At 47.9% G+C, this 19,014-nt stretch overlaps 1 protein-coding gene across 2 annotated transcripts in view; it reads left to right on the top strand.

Annotated features, from left to right (window-relative positions):
- Positions 1-219: 219 nt before the first annotated feature.
- dph1 (diphthamide biosynthesis 1) overlaps positions 220-19,014 on the top strand; it is a 717,385-nt gene continuing 698,590 nt past the window's right edge. The window contains exons 1-2 of one of the 2 annotated variants that reach the window (XM_070856970.1): positions 220-443; positions 8,335-8,481. In XM_070856970.1, coding sequence (XP_070713071.1) covers positions 323-443; positions 8,335-8,481 — 268 coding nt within the window. In that variant the 5' untranslated portion in view covers positions 220-322. The remainder of the gene's footprint in view (positions 444-8,334; positions 8,482-19,014) is intronic. The other variant, XM_070856969.1, reaches the window with a different exon arrangement.

Genomic DNA, 19,014 nt, shown 5'->3' with positions numbered 1-19,014 from the left:
CCAGTCTCCCAGCCTTTCCTCCAGCCCCTCCCCCAATCCCCCAGTCCCTCCCCCTAGTCACAGCCGCCCCTCCCCCAGTCTCCCAGCCTTTCCTCCAGCCCCTCCCCCAATCCCCCAGTCCCTCCCCCTAGTCACAGCCGCCCCTCCCCCAGTCTCCCAGCCTTTCCTCCAGCCCCTCCCCCAATCCCCCAGTCCCTCCCCCTAGTCACAGCCGCCCATCCCCCAGTCTCCCAGCCTTGCCTCCAGCCCCGCCCCCATATCCCCCCTCCCTCCTCAGTCCCCGGGCCTGGATCCACGCGCTGCGGTGCGAGTGTGTCGGGCGATGGCGGAGGACCGAGCGGCGCGGGCTGGAGCTGCGACTCCCGGGGCCCTCACTCCCACTCCGGGCCTGGAGCTGTCGGTTCCCGCCGCCACCGAGAACAGAAGCAGAGCCAGAGCGGCAGGTGCGTGAGGCGGAGCTGGGGGCGGCCGGGCGGCGAGGGCCGGGCCCGGACTTACATTTATATAGCGCCTTCCACCACCTCAGGACGTCTCAAAGCGCCTTGCCGTCCATGAAGCACTTTCTGAGGTGCAGTCACTGTTGTGTTGTGGGAAACGCGGCAGCTAACATTCGCACGGCAAGATCCCACAAACAGCAATGTGACAATGGCCAGAAAACCTGATGTTGATTGAGGGATAAATATTGGCCAGGACACCAGGGATAACTCCCCTGCTCTTCTTCAAAATAGTGTCATGGGATGTTTTACGTCCACCTGAGGGGGCAGACAGGGCCTCGGTTTAACATCTCATCTGAAAGATGGCACCTCCGACAGTGCAGCACTCCCTCAGCACTGCACTGGGAGTGTCAACGTAGATTTTTGTGCTCAAGTCCCTGGATTGGGACTTGAACCCACAACCGTCTGCTCGAGAGACGAGAGTGCTGCCCACTGAGCCACAGCTGACACTGACGGGATATTGTTACAACCCTGGTTCGACCCAGTGAGTGGGAGAAAGGCTGAGCCGTATGTACCAGGGAGATATTCGGGGCCATTTAAATTCCTGGAGCTGTGGTCCTTTCAAAATATAAAAGAAAGACTTGCATTTGTATAGCGCTCTTCAGGACATCCCAAAGCACCTTACAGCCAACAAAGTACTTTTTGAAATGTAGTTATTATTGCAATATAGGAAAAGCAGCAGCCAATTTGTACACAGTAACTCCCACATACAGCCATGAGCCTGGTAATCTCTGTTCCCTAGCCACCGACTCCATCCCTTTCCATGGCAGTTGTCTCCACCAGACTGTTCCCAACCGAGACGACCTACTGACCCCACAACTGCTCCATCACCAATACAGCCTACTTCCACCTCCGTAACATCGCCCATCTCCGCCCCTGCCTCAGCTCATTCGCTGCAGAAACCTTCATTCATGCCTTTGTTACCCCAAGACATGACTATTCTAACGCACTCTTAGCCGACCTCACATCTTCCACCTTAACCTTAAACTTAAACTCATCCAAAGCTCTGCTGCCCCTATCCTAACTCGCACCAAGTCCCCAATACCCCTGTGCTCACTGCAATACATTGGCTTCTGGTTGATAATATCCACATCCTTGTTTTCAAATCCCTCCACAGTGTCACCCCTCCCTATTTCTGTAACCTCCTCCAGCCCTCCAACTCAGATATTTGCACTTCTCCAATTCTGGCCTCTTGTGCATTCCCGATTTTAATCACTCCACCATTGGTGGCCGTGTCTTCAGCTGCCTAAGCCTTAAGCTCTGGAATTCCCTCCCTAAACCTCTCCACCTCTCCTTTGAGACGCTCCTTAAAACCTACCTCTTTGACTAAGCTTTTGGTCACCTGTCCTAATATTTCCTTGCATGTCTTGGTGTCAAATTTTGTTTGATAACACTCCTGTGAAGTGTCGTTGGATGTTTTACTATGTTAAAGGCGCTATATAAATGCAAGTGGTTGTTTCTGTAATCTGTTTGTGACATTGAGAGATAAATGTTGGCCATGACAACGGGAAGAATTCCTCTGTTCTTATTTGAATAGTGCCTTGCGTCCACCTGAGTCAGCAGACAGGGTCCTTGGTTTAACGTCTCATCTGAAAGATGGCATCCCAGGCTGTGCGGCACTCCCTCAGTAATGAATAAGACACCTTCACATTAAAAGAAAGAACTTGCATTCACCTAGTGCTTCATTACATCTCTCGCAAAGTTCCCAAAGTGTTTGACGGGATTACTTTGAATTAACTGACTGTTGCCAAGTGTTTCCAACCAAGCATCACCAGGTCTGATGGCAAACCAGAATCTAAAACACTCACTGCTGTACCTGATCTACTTTCCCACATTATATTTGCTGTGTGACCTACATAAAGTGTCCAGCACAGAAACAAGCTATTCGACCTAACTGGTCTGTGCTGGTGTTTATGCTCCCACTCTACATCATTTCACGCTAGCAGCATAGCCTTCTGTTCCCTTCTCCTTCATGTACTCCTTGGTAGCAAGTTCCACATTCTCACCACTCTCTCGGCAAGAAGTTTCACCTGAATTGGAAAAAATGCAAAGTGATACATTTTGGTAGAAATATAGACTAAAGGGTACAATTCTCAAGGGGGTGCATGAACAACTGGACCTAGGGGTATATGTGCACAAATCGTTGAAGGTGGCAGGGCAGTTAAAGCATACGGGATCCTGGGCTTCATGAATAGAGGCATAGGGTACAAAAGCGTGGAAATTATGATGACCCTGTATAAAACACTTGTCTGACCTCAACTGGAGTATTGTGTCCAATTCTGGGCACGCACTTTAGGAAGGATGTGAAGGCCTTGGAGAGGGAGCAGAAAAGATTTACGAGAATGGTTCCAGGGATGAGGGACTTCAGTTACGGGGATAGACAGGAGAAGCTGGGGTTGTTCTCCTTGGAGCAGAGAAGGTTGAGAGGAGATTTGATCGAGGTGTTCAAATTCATGAGTGGCCTGGACAGAGTAGATAGAGAGAGAAACTGTTCCCATTGGCGGAAGGGTCGAGTACACAGATTTAAGGTAGTTGGCAAAAGAACCAAAGGCGACATGGGGGGAAAAACTTTTTTGCGCAGCGAATGGTTGGGATCTGGAATGCATGGCCTGAAAGGGTGGTGGAGGCAGACTCAATCACGGCTTTCAAAAGGGAATTGGCTAAGTATCTGAAGGAAAAAGATTTGCAGGGCTATGGGGAAAGGGCAGGGAGTGGGACTAGCTGCAGTGCTCTTGCAGAGAGCCGGCACGGGCTCGACGGGCTGTAACCACTCTGATTCTATTCTATGAATTCTCGATTGATGACTTTCATATTTATGGCCCCAAGTTCTGGTCTCCTCCCACAAGTGGAAAGATTTTCTCTACCCCTACCCAATCAAACCCTTTCATTATCGTAAAGACCTCTTATCAGGTCCCCTCTCATTCTTCTCTTTTCCAGAGAAAAAAGCCTGTGTCTGTTCAGCCTATCTGATAAGTATATCCTCTCAGCTCTGGCATCAACCTTGTGAATCTTTTTTGCAGCTTGTCCAATGCCTTAATCTATTTTATAATGTGGAGACCAGAACTGTGCACAGTACTCCCGTGTGGTCTAACCAAGGTTCTATACAAGTTTAACAGAACTTCTCAACTTTTCAGTTCTGTTCCTCTAGAAATGAGCCCCAGTTTTACCTTTTTTTATGGCATGAACCCATCCCCAAACTGTCTGCTTAGCTCAGTTGTTGATGCACTGGCATCTAAATCAGAAAGCTGTCGGTTCAAGTCCGACTCCAGGACTCGAGCACATTGTCTTCAGTACTGAGGGATTGCTACAGTGCCGGATGTGATATTAAACCGAGGCCCTGTCTGCCTGTTCAGGTGACTGTTAAAGATCCCTTAGCAATATATGAGGAAGCGGAGGGGAATTCTTTCAGTTTTCTCGCTCAATGGTGGGGGGGGGGGGGGGGGGGGGGGTGGAAATAAAGGGCTGTTTTGTTGTTTGTGGGATCTAGCCATGTGCAAATTGGCTGCCTTGTTTGCCTACATAATAAATGACAAAAGTTCAACAATAATTCATTGGCTGTGAAGTCCTTTAGGGGAGGTTTTGTTTTTATGTCAATGGCTCAGTGGGCAGCATCGTCGCCTCTGAGTCAGAAGGTTGTGGGTTTAAATCCCACTCCAGAGACTTGAGGGCAAAGATTTAGCTTGACACTCCAGTGCAGCACTGAGGGAGTGCTGCGCTGTTGGAGGTGCCGTCTTTCGGATAAGACGTTAAACCGAGGCCCCGTCTGCTCTCGCTAAGGTAAAAGATCTCTCAACACTATTTCAAAGAAGAGCAGGGGAGTTATCTGGTCCCCTGGCCAATATTTAACCAAAACAGATCATCTGGTCATGATCTCATTGCTGTTTGTGGGAGCTTGCTGTGCGCAAATTGGCTGCTGTGTTTCCTACATTATGACAGTGACAGCACTTCAAAGTGCTTTGTGACATCCTGAGGTTGTGAAAGGCGCAATAGAAATGCAAGTCTGTCTTTTTATATCCTTGCTGTAGTTAAACAATTGAGAAATAAATATTTAAAATATTCATTGTGCCTGCAGTGGTGAAACTTGAGTACAGCACCCTCAGAATCCAACCCACCTCTCTGAAAGAGCTGTCTACTTAGTCCCATTTTCCTGCCCCTTCCCAGCACCTTTTAAAATCTCGGAACCTCTTTTCCTGGATCATCCATTGAGCCACCAAAAAAACTGAACTCCCTCTAACTTTAAAAAAAAACTTTGCAAAACAAATGATTTTAAAAGCACACTGTTTTATTTATAATACTTTGGATTGGAAGTTCTGCAGAATCTTCGTGTCTCTTGACAGCTAAGGTGTTAAATTGACGTGTTGGGATAAACAGCGACAGGATTTGTATCGGTGAATGTGCACAGCGAGGAAGGGATAAGAATCGGATGGTTGAAAGTCTGTTGTGTGCAAGAGGTGCAAAAACTATGCTCTGAAAAGGAAATGAAAGCACCGTGTACCGAGGCTGCGTGCGGACACACACACCTGCACTCTCTCACTCACACGAGGGAGTGTGTGTGTGTGTGTGTGTGTCTGCGTGCCCGCACGCACGCAGCCTCGGTACACGGTGCTTTCATTTCCTTTTCAGAGCATAGTTTGTGCACCTCTTGCACACAACAGTTGCAGTTACTTTTAATTCAAATGATCTGATATTTCAAATATTTTTCAGCACTTTGCTGTGCTACTTGCATTGCTCAATTTGAGTTATTGGATAATTCATATTTAAGTTTTAGGCCAATAAAACAGGAATTATCAGGAGCAGACTGCGGGGCCTGGGTTTTCCCCCATTGTATGAATGGGTTACCTTACTTATTATGATCAATAAACCTAGGCCCATGTGTCTTATCGCACTTTATTACTGCACCAAGGGAGATGTGGCAGGCTGTTTTCACAGGAGCGCGAGTAGTTCACGCTGATCTGTAGTTGGAGCTCGGCTTGGCTCAGCTGGCACCCACAATTACCTCTGAGTCAGACTTTGAACTGATGCCCCGTCTGCCCGTTTCAATGGTTTGGGTGGATGTTGAAGATCCCATGGCACTAGTCAGAGAAGAGCAGCAAGTTCGCCCTGTGTCCTAGTCCATATGCCCCCCACCCCCACCCCATCCACGCTCCAACACATCCAACACCATCAAAAACAAATTAACTGATCGTACATCTAGTTTCTGTTTGTGGGATCTTGCTGTGTGTAAATTGATTGTCACCTTTGCCTACGTAACTTAAGTGCACTTCCAAATAGTCGTCATATGTGAAAGAAAGAATATAATAAATACATGCGCCTTTCAGGACCTCAGGATGTCCTAAAGTACTTTACAGCTAATGAAGTACTTTTTGAAGTGTAGTCACTGGTTGTAATGTAGAAAATGTGACAACTAATTTGTGCACAGCAAGCTCCCACAAACCATAATTAAATTAATAACTAGATAATCTGTCTTTTGGTGATGTTGGTTGAGGGCTAAATGTTGGTCAGGACACCGAGGAGAACTACCCCTGCTCCTCAAAATAGTGCCGTTGGGTCTTTTATATATCCACCTGACTCGGTTTAAAGTCTCTTTCGAAAGAGCACCTCCGACAGTGCAGCACTCCCTCAGCACTCCACTGGAGTGTCAGACTCCATTTTTGTGCTCAAATCTCTGGAGTGGGGCTTGAACACACAACCTACTGACTCAGGCAAGAGTGCTGCCCACTGAGCCACGGCTGACACCTAAGTGAAGCACTGTAGGAGATTTCTGAGGGAAATAATTGAGTGCTATATGAATGCGTGCCTCTCCGTCACAATGGCACATGGTTTGCCCATGTGGAGCGGAGCTTGCTGGCACTGAGTGTTGGTGAGGGTGTCATCTTCATGATCGATATAAAGTGCTGGGCAATTTGAGTGGGGGCACAGCGGGATTGCTGGCATTGGTGGGGGGGTGGGGGAGAAGAAGGGTTGACGTGAATCAACATCACTAAATCAGATTATCTGGTCATTATCACATTGCTGTTTGTGGGAGCTTGCTGTGCGCAAATTGGCTGCCCTGTTTTCTACATTTCAACAGCGACTTCACGTCAAAAGTACTTAATTGACTGTAAAGTGCTTTGGAACATCCGGTGGTTGTGAAAGACGCTATATAAATGTAACTTCTTTCTTTGAAGTTAGTTAAAGTAGCCGAGCAGTTTGGCTCAGTTGGTGAGTGCGCCGTCGCAAGTGGAACCGGGCCTAGCAGGGCAGGAAGGCCTCAGGCTTGATTCGCTGCCTGGTACGGCCGACTGGGCTTGCATGTGGCGAGCGTCCAGTGGAAAGTGGCTGGACTAAGGGTACGGTAGCATAGTGGTATTGTTACTGGACTAGTAATCCAGAGGCCTGAACTACTAATACAGAGACGTGAGTTCAAATCCCACCACGGCAGCTGCGGAAATTAAATTCAATTAATTAAATAAATCAGGAATTTAATGACCATGAAACTACCTTTTTGTTGGAAAAACCCAATTGGTTCGCTAATGTCCTTTAGGGAAGGAGATCTGCCGTCCTTACCCGGTCTGGCCTATATGTGACTCTAGACCTACAGCAATTTGGTTGATTCTTAATTGCCCTCTGAAATGGCCCCGCGAGCCACTCAGTTGTCCCAAACCGCTGTGGCAAAGTCAGCACTGTGGGAGCACCTTCGCCATACGGACTGCAGCGGTTCAAGAAGGTGGCTCACTGCCACCTTCTCATTCTTAGGCGGTCCCTCGAAACGAGGATGACTTGCTTCCACACTAAAAAGGGATGAGTTCTCAGGTGTTTCAATGAAGGACCTAATATTCCAGATCCCGAACTACATCTTGAAGGGTGGAAGATGCCTGTGCGTAGATTTTTTTAACGTGGGGTGGCCGTTGCACACCAGCCACCACACGGGCTTGACAGAGCTAGGTCTTGGTCCAGTGGCAAGGATTTACCAAGACAACTGGAGACGTTAGAAACAAGGGCAGTTAGGGATGGACGATAAATGCCAGCTGTGCCAGTGATGCCCCACATCTCACGAATGAATAAAAAAAACCATTAAGGAAGTCAAGGGATATGGGGATCGGGTGGGAAAGTGGAGTTGAGGTCAAAGATCAGCCATGATCTCATTGAATGGTGGAGCAGGCTCGAATGGCATACTCCTAATTCTTATGATCTTGTGTCCTTATGTTCTTTATCCTGTGGCCAACATGCACCGTTACCTGCACTGAAACACCTCGACCGGATGGTCAGGGACCCATGCGTATTTGATTCTGCCCCACAATTTGTTTTGGCATCTGATTGCTGTGCAATAAAGTATCACCGATTACCAGGTGTGCTGCATTCGGAGCAGCATTTTCCTGTGGAGCAGCAGGGACAGACGGAGTGATATAGCTACACTGTCGGGGTGCGGGGAGAGAAACTGTGCTGTGACACAAGGCTGATTTATGAAGATTGTGTAAAAACGCAGGGGCCTCAGAGTAGGAGGCTCGCCTGCTGCCCCAGTCGGATGGACGGACGGGGGCGGGGGGGGGTGGGGGTGGTGGGATGGCAGTGGAAGACATGAATGAGTGCAAAGAACAAAAGAAAGAGAAGTGTCCAGGATGTATGCTAAATAAGGATACGCACTAAATCCTGATGGCATCTGTTTTGGAATTTGTTGTGGAGGTGTTTACGCAGCAGGGCAAGGGTTAAATGTACTGACTGTACAAGATAAAGCTTTCATTAACATGTAACAAAACTGTTCACTAAACATTTGGAGCTGTTACAGGAGGGCTGATGAGGAAAGGTTGATGAACATAGCATTAACTATTTCTGTTTTTTCCCTCTCCCTCTTTTGGATTAGGTCCCCGTCGTCGGGTGGCTAATCAGATTCCCGAAGAAATCCTAAATGACAAAGAGCTACAGGAGGCTGTGCGAGCGCTACCCAGTAACTACAACTTTGAGATATACAAGACTGTCTGGAGAATAAAACAAGCAGAAGCTAAAAGAGGTATTGGTGTTTCTCTTTCCCCGCCGCCCCCGTTCCCCCCAAACGATGCCGTCTGTAAACACAGGAAGTGCGAAGGGATGCGCGGTCCTATGTAGATGTACGAACTGTGATAAAAGTTACACAAGCGCAGGTTTGATTCCCAGCCTGTGCAGCGTGGCGTGATCTCATCCAGAGTGGGGCTAGGAGCCATAGACTCGGCCTCTGCACCTGGTTTAGAGGAAGGGTTAAAATTAACCAGGAATCTCGACCCAGCTTTTGGTCAGGTGACTCCCGATGGATGTACGGATGAGGTCTGGATTGGACTCTCATTGTCCAATGATCTGCCGATGCTCTTCGGCAAGGCTCGCAGGCGAGCCATTGGCACTCAGGTGAGGCATCTGAGCTTGTCATGCAATGTTCCCTCTAATGTGCCAGCCGTGGCTCAGTGGGCAGCACTCTCGCCACTGAGTCAAAAGGTTGTGGGTTCAAGTCCCACTCCAGGCACTTGAGCACAAAAAAAAATCTAGGCTGACACTCCAGTGCAGTGCTGCACGTCGGAGGTGCTGTCTTTTGGATGAGACGTTAAACCGAGGCCCCGTCTGCTCTCTCAAGTCGACGTAAAAGATCCCACGCCACTATTTCGAAGAAGAGCAGGGGAGTTATCCCCGGTGTCCTGGGCCAATATTTATCCCTCAATCAACATCACTAAAACAGATTATCTGGTCATTATCACATTGCTGTTTGTGGGAGCTTGCTGTGCGCACATTGGCTGCCATGTTTCCTACATTACAACAATGACTACACTCCAAAAGTACTTAATTGGCTGTGAAGCATTTTGAGACGTCCGATGGTCGTGAAAGGCGCTATATAAATGCAAATCTTTAATTTTTTCTTGTGCGCGTTCCCTTTAACTGGCTGCACGCGACCCATTCAAATATCCGCGCAGCAGGATTTCTTCCATATAAAAGCCGGTGAGCGCCCATCGCAGGTCCTCCAAAATACTGCACGGCCGCACAGCTTAGCTGGAACATTAGTGTCATGGCTCCTCTGGAACTGGAACCCAGTGAGGTGTTAACACCCCCGTAGGGAAGAAAGGAGACTGCAGGGCTGGGTGCTGTGGGGCAGGCTCATGCGTCTCCTCCATGCCGTGCCATTCAGAATGGGAACGTGAGCTGTCCTGTCAATTGTGTCTCGTGCTTTTCAATGGCAAAAGGAGGGAGAGTGAAAACGGGTAATTATAAACCAGTTAGCCTGACATCAGTAGTGGGGAAAATGTTGGAATCAATCATTAAGGATGTAATAGCAGCACATTTGGAAAGCAGTGACAGGATCGATCCAAGTCAGCATGGATTTATGAAAGGGAAATCATGCTTGACAAATCTTCTGGAATTTTTTGAGGATGTAACTAGTAGAGTGGACAAGGGAGAACCGATGGATGTGGTGTATTTGGACTTTCAAAAGGCTTTTGACAAGGTCCCACACAAGAGATTGGTGTGCAAAATCAAAGCACATGATATTGGGAGTAATGTACTGACGTGGATAGAGAACTGGTTGGCAGACAGGAAGCAGAGAGTCGTGATAAACGGGTCCTTTTCAGAATGGCAGGCAGTGACCAGTGGGGTGCCGCAGGGCTCAGTGCTGGGACCCCAGCTATTTACAATATACATTAATGATTTAGATGATGGAATTGAGTGTAATATCTCCAAGTTTGCAGATGACACTAAACTGGGTGGCGGTGTGAGCTGTGAGGTGGACGCTAAGAAGCTGCAGGGTGACTTGGACAGGTTAGGTGAGTGGGCAAATGCGTGGCAGATGCAGTATAATGTGGATAAATGTGAGGTTATCCACTTTGGTGGCAAAAATACGAAGGCAGAATATTATCTGAATGGCGGCAGATTAGGAAAAGGGGAGATGCAACGAGACCTGGGTGTCATGGTTCATCAGTCCTTGAAAGTTGTCATGCAGGTACAGCAGGCGGTGAAGAAGGCAAATGGCATATTGGCCTTCATAGCTAGGGGATTTGAAAATAGGAGCAGGCAAATCTTACTGCAGTAGTACAGGGCCTTGGTGAGGCCTCATCTGGAATATTGTGTTCAGTTATGGTCTCCTAATCTGAGGGAGGACATTCTTGCTATTGAGGGAGTGCAGCGAAGGTTCACCAGACTGATTCCCGGGATGGCTGGACTGACATATGAGGAGAGACTGAATTGACTTGGCCTTTATACACTGGAGTTTAGAAGGATGAGAGGTGATTTCATAAAAATATATAAGATTCTGATGGGACTGGACAGGTTAGATGCGGGAAGAATGTTCCCGATGTTGGGGAAGTCCAGAACCAGGGGATACAGGATAAGGGGTCGGCATTTTTAGGACTGAGATGAGGAGAAACTTTTTCACTCAGAGAATTGTTAACCTGTGGAATTCCCTGCCGCAGAGAGTTGATGTCAGTTCATTGGATATATTCAAGAGGGAGTTAGATATGGCCTTTACGGCTAAAGGGATCAAGGGGTATGGAGAGAAAGCAGGAAAGGGGTACTGAGGTGAATGATCAGCCATGATCTTATTGAATGGTGGTGTAGGCTCGAAGGGCCGAATGGCCTACTCCTGCACCTATTTTCTATGTTTCTATGTTTATAATAGTGAATGTGAAACTGACAAGACTGTATACGCTGTTTATGTACTTTTTGTTCTCAGCAAGTCATGGGGTGTTTGTGTTGGGAAACTACAACTAAAACTTGCATTTCTATAACACCTGTCACAACCTCAGGATATCCCCCTCGCTGGCATGGCCGAAACCCTCCCTGGTGGCCCAGTGGACCAAACTGAAATAAATGCAGAGTTCGCTGTGACCCTCCCCTTAACTGAAGGGGAGGGACGTTGTGATGCGTCAGTGCGCCGCTGATGAGTCTGAGCAGCGGCCCTCCCGACACATCGACACTTCAGCTTCTCCGTCTGCTGGAACACCACACCGACACCAAAAAAAGCACAGACTTCGATATCACTCAAAACAATTGAAAAATCGATAAGTTTACAGGCAACTTATGAAGTGTAGTCACTGTTGTAAGGTAGGGAAATGCAGCAGCCAATTTGCCCACAGCAAGATTCTGCAAATAGCAATGAGTTAACTGGTCAGATAGTCAGTTCGTGGAGAGGCAGTGACTAGTGGGGTACCGCAAGGTTCTGTGCTGGGGCCCCAGCTGTTTACATTGTACATTAATGATTTAGACAAGGGGATTAAATGTAGTATCTCCAAATTTGCGGATGACACTAAGTTGGGTGGCAGTGTGAGCTGCGAGGAGGATTCTATGAGGCTGCAGAGTGACTTGGATAGGTTAGGTGAGTGGGCAAATGAATGGCAGATGAAGTATAATGTGGATAAATGTGAGGTTATCCACTTTGGTGGTAAAAACAGAGAGACAGACTATTATCTGAATGGTGACAGATTAGGAAAAGGGAAGGTGCAACGAGACCTGGGTGTCATGGTACATCAGTCATTGAAGGTTGGCATGTAGGTACAGCAGGCGGTTAAGAAAGCAAATGGCATGTTGGCCTTCATAGCAAGGGGATTTGAGTACAGGGGCAGGGAGGTGTTGCTACAGTTGTACAGGGCCTTGGTGAGACCACACCTGGAGTATTGTGTACAGTTTTGGTCTCCTAACTTGAGGAAGGACATTCTTGCTATTGAGGGAGTGCAGCGAAGATTCACCAGACTGATTCCCGGGATGGTGGGACTGACCTATCAAGAAAGACTGGATCAACTGGGCTTGTATTCACGAGTTCAGAAGAATGAGAGGGGACCTCATAGAAACGTTTAAAATTCTGACGGGTTTAGACAGGTTAGATGCAGGAAGAATGTTCCCAATGTTGGGGAAGTCCAGAACCAGGGGTCACAGTCTAAGGATAAGGGGTAAGCCATTTAGGACCGAGATGAGGAGAAACTTCTTCACCCAGAGAGTGGTGAACCTGTGGAATTCTCTACCACAGAAAGTAGTTGAGGCCAATTCACTAAATATATTCAAAAGGGAGTTAGATGAAGTCCTTAATACTCGGGGGATCAAGGGGTATGGCGAGAAAGCAGGAAGGGGGTACTGAAGTTTCATGTTCAGCCATAAACTCATTGAATGGCGGTGCAGGCTAGAAGGGCTGAATGGCCTACTCCTGCACCTATTTTCTATGTTTCTATGGTTGGGGGATAAATACAGGCCAGGACTCTCCTGCTTTTCTTCGAATAGTACTGTGGGATCTTCTACGTCCTTCCGAGAGGGCAGTTTGGTAAGACGGCAACTCCGACAAGACAGTACTGCACTGGAGTGTAAGCGAAGTTCTCAAGTCCCTGCACTGCCACTTGAGCCCACACCTTCTGATTCAGCGGTTAAAGTGCTACCCACTGAGCCACAGCTGAACTGCAATGCTTTTCCCCTTTCATTACCCAACATCAGTATGGAGCACTGCTGTAGTACAGGCCAAGTGCAGAGTAAATCCATCCCAGCAATGGGCCTTAATACAAATGCACGGAAAATACTTCGACAAAGTTGGGGGGCCAAAATTGCCCTTCGCCCTAAACGGGCCGCACTTACCGATTTTTTAATTTTTTTGAGCGATATTGAGGTCTGTGTTTTTTTTGGTGTCGGCGCGGTGTTCCAGGAGGCGGCGGAGTGGAAGTGCCGATGAGTCGGGTCGGACGCCGCTCCGACTCATCAGCGCCGCGCTGACGCATCACAGCGTCCTTCCCCTTCAGTTAAAGGGGAGGGCTGCCGCACTTATTTCAGTTAGGTCCACTGGGCCAACAAGGAGAGTTTCGGCCGACAATGAAAATAAAATGGCTGCCGTAGCAGTGCGCCCTCCCCTTTAAGGACGGACGCGCCGCCCAGCCACAAGAAGCTTCCTGTCGGGGGCACCGAGCAGTGGCTGATCTGCTCCTGCGGAGCAATTTCCCATGGGGCAATTTGACCCGCGGGGCGGAAAGTTGGGTTGCCGTCGGTCGGTAAGGGGTCGGTGCGTGCCCAGCAGGGCGGGAAGACAGCTGGTGCCGTACCAAAAATTAAGGAGGGCAATTTACAAAATGTCGGCCCATCCGCGCCGACCTAGCGGTGATTGCTTACCGCACCATTGTCGCATCTTTGAGGCGGTAACGGCTCTTTTTAAAAAAAAAGAGACAATTTCGGCCCCCGGGTCTTTTGCCATTGGAACTGTGCCGATTAGAAGGCTATATATTAGAAGAGTTTAAAGTTATGAAAGAATGGGACAGGGTCGATAGGAGCAGACTGTGTCCACTAGTTACATAGAAACATAGAAAATAGGTGCAGGAGCAGGCCATTCAGCCCTTCTAGCCTGCAACGCCATTCAATGAGTTCATGGCTGAACATGAAACTTCAGTACCCCCTTCCTGCTTTCTCGCCATACCCCTTGATCCCCCGAGTAGTAAGAACTTCATCTAACTCCCTTTTGAATATATTTAGTGAATTGGCCTCAACTACTTCCTGTGGTAGAGAATTCCACAGGTTCACCACTCTCTGGGTGAAGAAGTTTCTCCTCATCTCGGTCCTAAATGGCTTACCCCTTATCCTTAGACTGTGACCCCTGGTTCTGGACTTCCCCAACATTGGGAACATTCTTCCTGCATCCAACCTGTCCAAACCCGTCAGAATTTTAAACGTTTCTATGAGGTCCCCTCTCACTCTTCTGAACTCCAGTGAATACAAGCCCAGTTGATCCAGTCTTTCTTGATAGGTCAGTCCCACCATCCCGGGAATCAGTCTGGTGAACCTTCGCTGCACTCCCTCAATAGCAAGAATGTCTTTCCGCAAGTTAGGAGACCAAAACTGTACACAATACTCCAGGTGTGGCCTCACCAAGGCCCTGTACAACTGTAGCAACACCTCCCTGCCCCTGTACTCAAATCCCTTCGCTATGAAGGCCAACATGCCATTTGCTTTCTTAACCGCCTGCTGTACCTGCATGCCAACCTTCAATGACTGATGTACCATGACACCCAGGTCTCGCTGCACCTTCCCCCTTCCTAACCTGTCACCATTCAGATAATAGTCTGTCTCTCTGTTTTTACCACCAAAGTGGATAACCTCACATTTATCCACATTATACTTCATCTGCCATGCATTTGCCCACTCACCTAACCTATCCAAGTCACTCTGCAGCCTCATAGCATCCTCCTCACAGCTCATACTGCCACCCAACTTAGTGTCATCCGCAAATTTGGAGATACTGCATTTAATCCCCTCGTCTAAATCATTAATGTACAATGTAAACAGCTGGGGCCCCAGCACAGAACCTTGCGGTACCCCACTAGTCACTGCCTGCCATTCTGAAAAGTACCCATTTACTCCTACTCTTTGCTTCCTGTCTGACAATCAGTTCTCAATCCACGTCAGCACACTACCCCCAATCCCATGTGCTTTAACTTTGCACATTAATCTCCTGTGTGGGACCTTGTCGAAAGCCTTCTGAAAGTCCAAATATACCACATCAACTGGTTCTCCTTTGTCCACTTTACTGGAAACATCCTCAAAAAATTCCAGAAGATTTGTCAAGCATGATCTCCCTTTCACAAATCCATGCTGACTTGGACCTATCATGTCACCATTTTCCAAATGCGCTGCTATGACATCCTTAATAATTGATTCCATCATTTTACCCACTGAGGTCAGGCTGACCGGTCTATAATTCCCTGTTTTCTCTCTCCCTCCTTTTTTAAAAAGTGGGGTTACATTGGCTACCCTCCACTCCATAGGAACTGATCCAGAGTCAATGGAATGTTGGAAAATGACTGTCAATGCATCCGCTATTTCCAAGGCCACCTCCTTAAGTACTCTGGGATACAGTCCATCAGACCCTGGGGATTTATCGGCCTTCAATCCCATCAATTTCCCCAACACAATTTCCCAACTAATAAAGATTTCCCTCAGTTCCTCCTCCTTACTAGACCCTCTGACCCCTTTTATATCCGAAAGGTTGTTTGTGTCCTCCTGAGTGAATACTGAACCAAAGTACTTGTTCAATTGGTCTGCCATTTCTTTGTTCCCCGTTATGACTTCCCCTGATTCTGACTGCAGGGGACCTACGTTTGTCTTTACTAACCTTTTTCTCTTTACATACCTATAGAAACTTTTGCAATCCGCCTTAATGTTCCCTGCAAGCTTCTTCTCGTACTCCATTTTCCCTGCCCTAATCAAACCCTTTGTCCTCCTCTGCTGAGTTCTAAATTTCTCCCAGTCCCCAGGTTCGCTGCTATTTCTGGCCAATTTGTATACCACTTCCTTGGCTTTAATACTATCCCTGATTTCCCTTGATAGCCACGGTTGAACCACCTTCCCTTTTTTATTTTTACGCCAGACAGGAATGTACAATTGTTGTAATTCATCCATGCGGTCTCTAAATGTCTGCCATTGCCCATCCACAGTCAACCCCTTAAGTATCATTAGCCAATCTATCTTAGCCAATTCACACCTCATACCTTCAAAGTTACCCTTCTTTAAGTTCTGGACCATGGTCTCTGAATTAACTGTTTCATTCTCCATCGTAATGCAGAATTCCACCATATTATGGTCACTCTTCCCCAAGGGGCCTCGCACAATGAGATTGTTAATTAATCCTCTCTCATTACACAACACCCAGTCTAAGATGGCCTCCCCCCTAGTTGGTTCCTCGACATATTGGTCTAGAAAACCATCCCTTATGCACTCCAGGAAATCCTCCTCCACCGTATTGCTTCCAGTTTGGCTAGCCCAATCTATGTGCATATTAAAGTCACCCATTATAACTGCTGCACCTTTATTGCATGCACTCCTAATTTCCTGTTTGATGCCCACCCCAACATCACTACTACTGTTTGGAGGTCTGTACACAACTCCCACTAACGTTTTTTGCCCTTTGGTGTTCTGCAGCTCTACCCATATAGATTCCACATCATCCAAGCTAATGTCTTTCCTAACTATTGCATTAATCTCCTCTTTAACCAGCAATGCTACCCCACCTCCTTTTCCTTTTATTCTATCCTTCCTGAATGTTGAATACCCCTGGATGTTGAGTTCCCAGCCCTGATCATCCTGGAGCCACGTCTCCGTAATCCCAATCACATCATATTTGTTAACATCTATTTGCACACTTAATTCATCCACCTTATTGCGGATACTCCTTGCATTAAGACACAAAGCCTTCAGGCTTGCTTTTTTAACACCCTTTGTCCTTTTAGAATTTTGCTGTACAGTGGCCCTTTTTGTTCTTTGCCTTGGGTTTCTCTGCCCTCCACTTTTCCTCATCTCCTTTCTGTCTTTTGCTTTTGCCTAATTTTTGTCTCCCTCTGTCTCCCTGCATAGGTTCCCATCCCCCTGCAATATTAGTTTAACTCCTCCCCAACAGCACTAGCAAACACTCCCCCTAAGACATTGGTTCCGGTCCTGGCCAGGTGCAGACCGTCCGGTTTGTACTGGTCCCACCTCCCCCAAAACCGGTTCCAATGCCCCAGGAATTTGAATCCCTCCCTGCTGCACCACTGCTCAAGCCACGTATTCATCTGCGCTATCCTGCGATTCCTACTCTGACTAGCACGTGGCACTGGTAGCAATCCCGAGATGACTACTTTTGAGGTCCTACTTTTTAATTTAGCTCCTAGCTCCTTAAATTCTTTTCGTAGGACCTCATCCCTTTTTTTACCTATGTCGTTGGTACCAATGTGCACCACGACAACTGGCTGTTCTCCCTCCCATTTCAGAATGTCCTGCACCCGCTCCGAGACATCCTTGACCCTTGCACCAGGGAGGCAAAATACCATCCTGGAGTCTCGGTTGCGGCCGCAGAAACGCCTATCTATTCCCCTCACCATCGAATCCCCTATCACTATCGCGCTCCCAATCTTTTTCCTGCCCTTCTGTGCAGCAGAGCCAGCCACAGTGCCATGAACTTGGCTGCTGCTGCCCTCCCCTGATGAGTCGCCCTCCCCTGATGAGTCATCCCCCCCCAACAGTACTCAAAGCAGTGTATCTGTTTTGCAGGGGGATGACCACGGGATCCCTGCACTATCTTTCTTGCACTACTCTTCCTGCTGGTCTTCCATTCCCTATCTGGCTGTGGATCCTTCTCCTGCGGTAAGACCAACTCACTACACGTGATACTCACGTCATTCTCAGCATCGTGGATGCTCCAGAGTGAATCCACCCTCAGCTCCAATTCCGCAACGCGGACCATCAAGAGCTCGAGGCGGATACACTTCCCACACACGTAGCGCCCAGGGACACCGGAAGTGTCCCCGAGTTCCCACATGGTACAGAAGGAGCATATCACGTGACCGAGCTCTCCTGCCATGTCTTAACCCTTAGATACACTTAAATTGGTAGTAACAATGCTAAAGTTCACTTACTGATATAAAAATAAAAAGAAAAGCTACTCACCAATCACCAGCCAATCACTTACCCCATTGGCTGTGACGTCACTTTTTGATTCTCTTCTACTTCTATTTTGCTTTCTCTCCCGCTGTAGCTGCACCGGTATGCTTTTGATAGGTCGCTCCCCTCTCACCCACTGCCGCTGGCTCTCGATCTCCTGCTGGGCTTTTGATAGGTCGCTCCCCTCTCACCCACTGCCGCTGGCTCTCGATCTCCCGCTGGGCTTTTGATAGGTCGCTCCCCTCTCACCAACTGCCGCTGGCTCTCGATCTCCCGCTGGGCTTTTGATAGTTGAGGGGTAAAGAACAAGGGGCCATAGATACTGGAACAGAGGGGATCACTTCCAGGGTTTGTTGGTTAATTGAGGCAGAAACTATGTCTGTGTTCAAAGATTAAATTGGATAGTTGAATGAAAAACAAGGAATTAACGGGATATGGGACCCGGATGGGTAATTGTGATTAGATTGATTCCTGGGCTGAGTGGGCTGTCCTTTGAGGAGAGATTGGGTAGAATGGGCCAATATTCTCTGGAGTTTAGAAGAATGAGAGGTGATCTAATTGAAACGTATAAAATTCTTAGAGGGCTTGACAAGGATAGATGCTGAGAGGATATTTCCCCTGGCTGGAGAGTCTAGAACTAGGGGTCATAGTCTCAGGATAAGGGGTCAGCCATTTAGGACTGAGATGAGGAGAAATGTTTTCACTCGGAGGGTTGTGAATCTTTGGAATTCTCCACCCCAGAGGGCAGGGGATGCTCAGTCGTTGAGTATATTCAAGTCTGAGAGAGATTTTGGGACTCTAAGGGAATCAAGGGATACAGGCATAAGGCGGTAAAGTAGAATCCTTTGCCTGCTTCATGATGACATGACAGCTCTGATCCTGACTACCACAGACCCAATTCATGTACGGACTGGGGTCAAGCAAGGCTGTGTCATTGCACCGACGCTCTTCTTGATCTTCCTTGCTGCAGTGCTCCATCTCACCCTCAGAAAGCTCCCCGCTGGAGTGCAGCTAATGTACAGAGCAAACGGGAAACTATTCAACCTCTCTCGCCTCCAGTCCAGATCCAAGATCGTCCCATCCTCTGTCACTGAATTACAGTATGCAGACGACGCTTGTGTCTGCGTACACTCGGAAGCCGAACTCCAAACCATCA

The sequence above is a fragment of the Pristiophorus japonicus genome, chromosome 16, assembly GCF_044704955.1.
Source record: "Pristiophorus japonicus isolate sPriJap1 chromosome 16, sPriJap1.hap1, whole genome shotgun sequence".
In the NCBI taxonomy this organism is placed as follows: domain Eukaryota; kingdom Metazoa; phylum Chordata; class Chondrichthyes; family Pristiophoridae; genus Pristiophorus; species Pristiophorus japonicus.
This window is presented reverse-complemented; position numbering and strand designations above follow the sequence as displayed.